The following is an 8483-nucleotide window of genomic DNA, read 5'->3' on the forward strand; positions in this document are numbered from 1 at the left end:
TCCCAGTCCCCGTGTCACTTTGTGTTTATCTTTCGCGCCGCAGCACGCACCGTTATGGACTAGTCCATTTCATTGTGAAAGAAGGGGGTGTAAGTGTTTAGTGAAAGAACATGAACTGGACATTTTAACTACTATTTCAAAGTTTCAACGTATTTCTTAAGAATATTAATTCAATTTACAATGCTTTTGAAGTGTTCATGATGATAAGGGTTTTATTTATTTATGTAGGCTATTTATTAGGTTGGTTTGGGGCCCCCCTAATTTGACCGCTGGTGGGAGGCCCCAGGCGGCCGCCTACCTATGCCTCTATGGTAAGACCGCCTCTGCACAGCCCCACCCATCCCCTGCCTGCAGAAGAGGGGCTGTTACCAGGCACTGGTAATTTGGCTTTTCACCCAGGCACTGGTAATGTGGCTTTTCAACCACATGGGGGAGCCGTAAGCCAATCTTACCTGGAAAACTAAGTATTGCTTTAAATGCAACTATAATTATTTTCGCCAATGAAAAGTTCTTGTGTTTAATTTTAGAGCTGTGTTTTAGTTTTGATCTATACAGCGGTTATAATGATCTTCAGTAGTGATGTGCTAAGAGTGTAAATAAACCATAGATGCACAGCTTAAAGGGATAGTTCACCCAAAATAAAAAATTCTGTCATCATCTACTCCCTCTCATGTTGTTACACACCTGTATACATTTCTTTGTTCTGATGAACACGAAGGAAGATATTTTGAGAAATGTTTCTAACTAAACCATTCATGGACCCCATCTACTTCCATAGTATTCTTTTATCCTACTATGGAAATCAATGGGCTACACAAAAGTCACTTGTATGCGACTTTAGACACGCAGGTGAAACAGGTACATGTATTTGTATTTTTTAGGTGTTTCGAAACCTGGTCAGGGTATATTCTGGCGAACTCTTTCCCTATTGCGTTTCGCAATTGACAAACCAAACCGTAGCTCATGCTGTTTACCATCATGAAATGGGTAACTCGCAAAACAATGTTCCTTCCTTTTTTTTACCAGAAATATTTATGGTTTATATAGCAAAATCCAGTGTAAAGTAGAGCACAAGTGTTATTTGCCTCTCCGATCTCAATTGCTTTAACATCTTCTATTTCTAATGCATCTGTGCTTTTGCTTAAAATTAATAATTTTGAGATACTCTCAATTAAAAAATGTGCTGCATCCTCTTCTATGTTTAATATTCCCATTAAAGAGAGCATATTGAATTCAAAATAATTAAAGGCTACTAAACTAAGATGTCAAAACAGAAAAAAATAAAACAATTAACCATTAGTTATCATGATCTGTCTTTAAAAGGCAGATGTATCTCCAGGTAATTGTGAATCAATTAAAAAACAAACTGGAACTATGTATATTTAGAACATTAGTACTAGTTCAGTTAAGTACAATGAATCCAACTATATAAGATAGTGGAATAACAAACCCATCCAAGCATAACCTCCATTTTGTAATAGATTGTAAAGTCCATTGATATGGATTTTAACCTAGTTGTTCCTAAACGTGTGTCCATCTAGCCTCCTGTGGAGCTGCCAGATGGCACAGAGGCCAAATGTCTCAGTGCAAGTGGTACAATTGTTTCACTCCTATAACAACAGAATTCATTATAAGTGTGACAATAAATTAAGCACATTTCTCTCAATGTTGGAACACACGTGTTACCCCACTCTATGTAGATAAGGTGCAGCCCCTGTGTCCACAAAACCCAATCACTACCAAATTCCCATCATTATTACAATGGTTTGTTCTCTCTGAATATTTAAGGAAAGTTTGCAAAATTTTCAGGTGGGTTTTCTATATGTAGAAAGGAACCCCATGATGTTGTGTCTTTGGACAGAGCACCATGTATTTTTATTTTACTTGAGGAATCTGAGGCCAGATGTACACTATTACAGTGTGGTCCTTTTATGCAATGGTTTCATATGTTTACAACTTGTTATTGAACGATGCTTATATCTATTTTTGACTGTTAATTGGCCTTTGAATTATGATCTCCTTACCTGGCTAATAAATTATGTTTGGATTTATTTAGGATTATTCAGAATTTTTGACTTTTGTAAATTAGAATTACAATGTAATCTATGTAATCTACGTTCATGCTAATTAAGTTCTACCTCTAAGTTAGTTGTTAAGTAATCGCATATGTGGGCTATCAGGGTGGTAGTTTAGTTACAACCTCTGGTCATTGTTTCTGCTTTAATTAAGTTGTTATAGTCATACTATGGCACTGGCCTGAACCCCTGATTATTGTTGAGCTAGGTATTAAGCAATTGCATGAGGCTACATGGGTACATTTTAAAAATAGCCCGTAAGCATGAAGCAATATTGTTAAATTGCTTTAGTCGTAACCTCTGGTTATTGTATGGTCGGATAAATTATTTAACCTAAACTAAGTTGTTATGCAATCTTACCGTCAGAGTGGTATTCATAACCTCTGGTCATTGTCTCTGCTTTAATTAAGTTGTTATATAGTTATATTGTTTAGTATTTTCTGACAGATGGCACTGGCCTGAACCCCTGATTATTCTGGGCTTTGCACTAAGTTGTATATAGGTGAATGCATCTACTTGGGGACCTTTTAGCAATATTGCAGGAGCGGCATTAAATTGCTTTAACTGAATGAAAAAACACAATATTGAGTAAAGACTTAAGGCATACATTTATCTAAATTCCACAATTAATGAAGAAAACTACTGTCTATTTGATTTATATTATAAGCAGCAAGATTTGATCTTTTGGAGTCAGATAAAACTACCTAAATTACTCGATGCTAAAACGTCACCAGTAAGCACTGGAAAAGATTATGACCCCTGATTAAAGATTCGCTGATCATAAACGTCACCAGAATCAGCTGCTTCAAATTAATGTCATTTCATCGTTTTTCAATAGTGGGTGACGTTTGAGCTGATATGTAATATGCTGAACGAATGCTGCTTTTAAATAAACATTTATTTATATAAGTTAATGATAATTTTGTATTTCTCATAACCACCCAGACCCACCAGCAATTTATTAAAATGCACATAATTTTTTATTATTCTATCTGTCCTGCGAGTTGCCCGCCCCACATGCGGATAGGTTTTAACATGTGTGTGTTAATAGATAAATACAGAAATATGCAGTATTACAAATTAGTAGGTAGGCCTGTGCATTGTGTATAGAGGGTATGCATGTGATGTCACCTTTGGCGAAAGTGACTGCGGTTACGTCTACTGACTGGCAAAAAGTCTGAGCGACAGCATTAGCATAGTGTGAAAAACGCATCTAACATGAGACTGCTCTAACAGACTCAACAAAAATTTGGAGTGGTCTTTTTCCTTATGATGAGACTTGTGTTCTACAAAGTTGTTAGGGTCACTGTTAAGGCCAACTAAATTCAATTTAAGCTGATAATAATCCGTTTTACTGGCGTTTTCACAGCAGCCGCTATGAAAACCAGTCATTTTGTTGAATGTTTTGCCCCTCAACAGTGGTCACGTGAAAAAGTGACGTCAATGGATACCCTCTATAGAAGAAGAAAATGAAACAGAAAGGAAAATTGTGCTTTGCAAATTACCCGCCATGTGGTGGTTAACCGTGTGTGCTTGCTTTGCTGATTGTGAAATGCGATAGGGAAACAGTTTGCCAGAATATACCCTGATCAAGGTAAGATAGCAAAAAAAAAAAAAAGAAAATGAAATAGACATAAACAGCTTTGATTTCGAGATTCTCACCAGTCGACTTCCTTCTCATTGAATGCTGATTGTTTAGGAAATGCGAATAGACAGTGAAGAAATTGTATGATCTTATGTATGATGTATATGCTTTATACATAGAAAAAGAGATGTTGGTAAAACATGGTCTAATTTATTTCTAAAAGCTGTCTAACACCAGTCTCTTTTGCAGCCCCTTGAGGAAAAAGAGGGACAAACTAAAACAGTTAATGATTTATCACTTCTGCAGCAGCGATGTTTCATTTATTCCCATAATATGTGGATAAACTGTAATCTTATTCATCTGTCAACTATTCTACCTCTAATCATTAACATCAGTCTCTGTATGGCAACTTGTTATAATGGAGAGTATGAAATAAATGGCCAGTGCTGTCCAATGTGTGATGCAGGTGAGTCCACTTAATAATGTAAGATGAATTTAAATTGATTGTTAAACTTGACATTCATTTTTCATCCAGGGGTATAGGTTTCAGGAAGCCCCCCGCCAAATAATCAAAATAGCATTTACACAACCCCCTAAAAAAATATACTGTGATTATAATGAAAATATACTGCTGACCCTTTAACCAAACCAAATCTACACCCATGCTCTCACTGTCAAGGTCCACTCAGCTTGCAGTCACTTTACATTTCACTTCAAAATAATTGTTGTCTCTCTTAGGGAACCTATTTTAACAATCTCACCGCATTGTCTAAAGCGCACAGCGCAACGTCTAAATGGGTGTGTCTGAATCCACTTTTGCTAATTTAACGACGGGAAAAATGGTTTGTGCGCCGAGCACATGGTCGAAAAGGGTTGGCCCTATTTTTTTAATGAGTAATGGGAGTATTTTGGGCGTAACGTGCAATAAACCAATGAGAGTCTTATCTCTCATCCCCTTTAAAAGCCTGTTGCGCTGGTGCTATGTCTAATCCCTATTTAGATGACGGACTTTGTAAACTGAAAAACTAAGCGGAGGAAGAAGATCACCAGTTTAAGATTAATGTTAAATAATTGTGTTGTTTTTCACTTGTATTGAAATTTTCTTTTATTATTAAAACCTTTAAAACCCGTTTTCTTTTAGTCATGGAAGTAAAAAATCAGGCTTTTAATTGCTTTAAATGTATGGCTATCCATTATCATCAAATAATAATTTACAAGTATGTAAGAAAAGGTTTGTACTCTAAAAATACTTTATTTGTACAGGAGATAAAGAATTAACAAACTGCTCTCTGCACATTTCAGCACTTGGACAGCGTCACAAGTTTTTTTCAAGCATTACTTAAAAATGTTTCTCATCTCACCATATCCACAGGTACAGAGTCATCATATACAATAAATCCGTAAATCCATTTAAAAACATTTAAAAACAGATGCATTTGTTTAAAGCAAAGCATTTATTTACTTACAAGGCTACAGGTGAAGCAGCTCTTTGCGCCTTCTAACGTCTCATAATTAGTCCTCATTTATGTCCAAGAGACTCAATAATAATCGTTTACATTCAATCCTTTAATCTTTCATATTTAAAAACGTTTTTGTGCTGCTGCGCATTCATGTGTGTAATAAGCAAACCCGCTTCGTCCCGTTTATAGGCGCATATTACTAATGCGCTCTTTAAATAACAAAAAACATATTGCGCCATTAACTTTATACTTTAGACCAGGTTTTTGTTGGTCAATGGTGTAGTCTATTTTAGTTGCCTCAAAATAGCAATGCGCCAACAATGCGCCTGAACACACCTCGTTTTCAGACCAGAACGCCCATGGGCGCAAAAGGGGGCGCAAATGCATTTGCTATTTAAACCACGTGGCGCTAAACGTGAAAATTATAATTGCGCAGAGTGGAAACTAGCAAAAGACACTTGCTTCGCGCATTGCGCCGGGTTTAAGATAGAGCCCTTAATGTGGTTATGTAATTACATCACTTACTTGATATCGTCTGACATCTGTAATTAGGCTGAGCACCAACTTTCTTAAATCTTTATTGGAATTAAAGGCGCTGTTGTGTGTGTAGCATGTACTCCTACAGTAGTAATTGGAATTTTTTTATTTTTACCTTTAAGGAACTTGAATAATATCTGGATGTTTTTGGGATAATGGTGACAATCCTACAGTCTCCTTATTACTTCCTGTCCAAACCAAATTGCCAAACAAGGGAGCATTGCCGATACGCAAATTATTATTATGTTTAAAATTTCTGAAACTTGAAGACACTTTTGTTTATGAAGAATATAGATTTTTCTGTTCATCAAGCTATGGTATTTAAATTATCATAAAGAAAATCTATCACAAGCTTGACATAAACTTCAGCAATGTCTTTGAATGTCAGTGTTAAATGGTGTTTTGTCATGTATATATGCAGCTTGACTCCAATCTGACACTGTAATTTTCTCAGGAAAACGAGTTTATTTGCACTGTGATGAGTTCTCAAGCATAACATGTGTATCATGTACTAAAGACACTTACACTGAGTCTTCTAATGGATTAAGAGAGTGCCTGCAGTGTTCTGTCTGTGATTTAAGTAGGTGAAAAGTACACTGTACAACTCTTAAAAAATACAACTTTTAGACTTCTTGTCATTGGCAAGTCTCCTTGTGTTCACTTTTTCACGTTCCCTTGACAGGTAATAACCTGAGAGTTATAAAAGCATGTACAGTGACATCCAATACAGCGTGTGAGCCTCTGCCAGGTCATTACTGTATAGAAGTAAATGGGAAAAGCTGTTTAAAGGCTGAAAAGCATTCAACCTGCTCACCTGGACAGTATATCAACCAGACCGGTTAGTGTGTTATCATCAATCCATATTGCTCTAACATATTTAAGTGTTTGATATTTTTAAGTGCATGTGACTATTTAGTTCAGCAATGTCCACATGACAGAGACTCGGTGTTAACTTGTGACTGTGACATGTAAAAACAAATGATTATGACTAGGGAAAGTACCTACAATAAGTCCGTTGTGAAGTCATGAGTTAAGACAATAACTATAGTTGTTCAGAGGGAATTCAATGGGGATTAAGAATTGATATTTTGCCAAATGACTTAGTTTAATGAAATTGAAAGTATCGAACCTTAACATTTTACATACTGTAAGTAATGTTACTTTTTGTTACATGAAAATAAATCTCCTTTTAGGAACAGAATTTCGAGATACAGTGTGTGCACCCTGCCCTGCTGGTTCATATTCAGATGGTACACTTTGTAAATTACACACAAAGTAATTACAATTTATTTTATTTTTCAATGTTGACTTTTCACATGCTTAAAATAAAAATGTATAACATTTAAAATGAATGATTATTGTTGGTTGTATCAAAGCTTGTTATTGTTTTAAGGGCAACTTTAAGGTTGTTTTTTATTTACTTTTTGTCTCTTCAACAGCTGTGAATCTTTTAAGAAAATAACAATTAAACCAGGAACAGAAAAAGATGATGCTGAGTGTACTAATGATGAACAATCTTATAAACTACCTCTGATTCTTATGTTTGGAGTGTGTGTGTTGGTTGTCATAGTTGTAATTGTTGTAATTATTGTAAAGAAGAAAAAGTCTTATCGTCTAGCAGCTCAAGATCCACATTCAAGGTTATAAACATTAAATGTTTTTGTAAAAACCAAACATGCATCATGAGGGGTTTTTGTACAGACTTTCTAATACATTTAATGTAATTTTTTAAAATGAATCTGGTTATTTGCTTAGATTCAGCTTAGATTCCCCCACCCTACTGATAAAGTCATAAATAAGTCACTTTGCAAATTAGCACATCAAATGTCACTGTGGAGAAAAAAGGAAACACACAGTCTTTAGGTGGAAAAACAGATTTTTGGGGGACCCCCTTGAAACCTGGTTCTCCATGTGACCGAGGTTTGTGTACTCCTTAGTTCCATTACCAAAATACCCATTCATTTTTCCCATAGACAATTGGATTATTGCAAAAAATAAGCTCTGTATTTAACCAAAGTTTTTGACTGCTACACATTTTGTCCAACAAGATCATCTTTACAGATGAACACAACTTTTATGATTTTGAAATCTAAATGCATTTACTAGAAATTAAATCACCACCAAGTTTCGGACAGCTCTTTTAATATAATATATAAGATAATATCTTGTGCTTTTGATATTACTTCAAACATTTAACCGAAACCACATTCAAAAAATCCATTGACTTTGGGATGATGGAACCGGAAGTGCTAAAATGCTAACTCACTTCCAGGTTTTGCCAACAAATATATGTCATTCCTGCAGCACTCACATCCGGCTTGTGTGATCATCATATTTATCATGACCACCAACGCTGCACCCAGGGCATCCCAAAAGGAGGCAGGAGTTACTGCTTACAGATGTCAAGCCGGGTGCTTTAGCATTAACTTTGAAAGATATAATCATGGTATAGCAACCGACTATAATATCCCATGATACAAACTACAAAAAAGGGCTCTGAATTAAAAATATATTACTGCACTAGTCATCATTCGAAGTGGATCAAAACCTTTAATAAAAGTTTACATAAAACCAATCCCTAATACCCATTCTTATATGACAACTGTGATTAACTTTTTTGATCCACTTCAAATGTGACTATATAATGACAATTCTTGACAAGTTCCCCTAAATATGGAAATTCTTTTTATTATTTGCGTGAAATGTTTGCTCTAATCTGAAAATGTTTAAATGTAGTCATGGGGAGAAAATAAATTGCCAAATTGTGACTGCACTGTCAAAAATTCCTGGTTCCTTAAAATCGTTTCTAATCGTTTCAACACTATC

The 8483-nt window shown here is 35.4% G+C and overlaps 1 protein-coding gene across 1 annotated transcript; it reads left to right on the forward strand.

Annotated features, from left to right (window-relative positions):
- Window positions 1–331: 331 nt before the first annotated feature.
- LOC135729308 (tumor necrosis factor receptor superfamily member 14-like) lies at window positions 332–7426 on the forward strand. Its single transcript, XM_065246853.2, has 6 exons — window positions 332–378; window positions 3910–4126; window positions 6112–6237; window positions 6340–6495; window positions 6851–6932; window positions 7097–7426. The coding sequence occupies exons 2-6, from the start codon at window positions 3994–3996 to the stop codon at window positions 7302–7304; spliced, it is 705 nt and encodes a 234-aa protein (XP_065102925.1). The 5' UTR covers window positions 332–378; window positions 3910–3993; the 3' UTR covers window positions 7305–7426.
- Window positions 7427–8483: the final 1057 nt, after the last annotated feature.

This window comes from Paramisgurnus dabryanus, chromosome 11, assembly GCF_030506205.2.
Source record: "Paramisgurnus dabryanus chromosome 11, PD_genome_1.1, whole genome shotgun sequence".
Taxonomy (NCBI): domain Eukaryota; kingdom Metazoa; phylum Chordata; class Actinopteri; order Cypriniformes; family Cobitidae; genus Paramisgurnus; species Paramisgurnus dabryanus.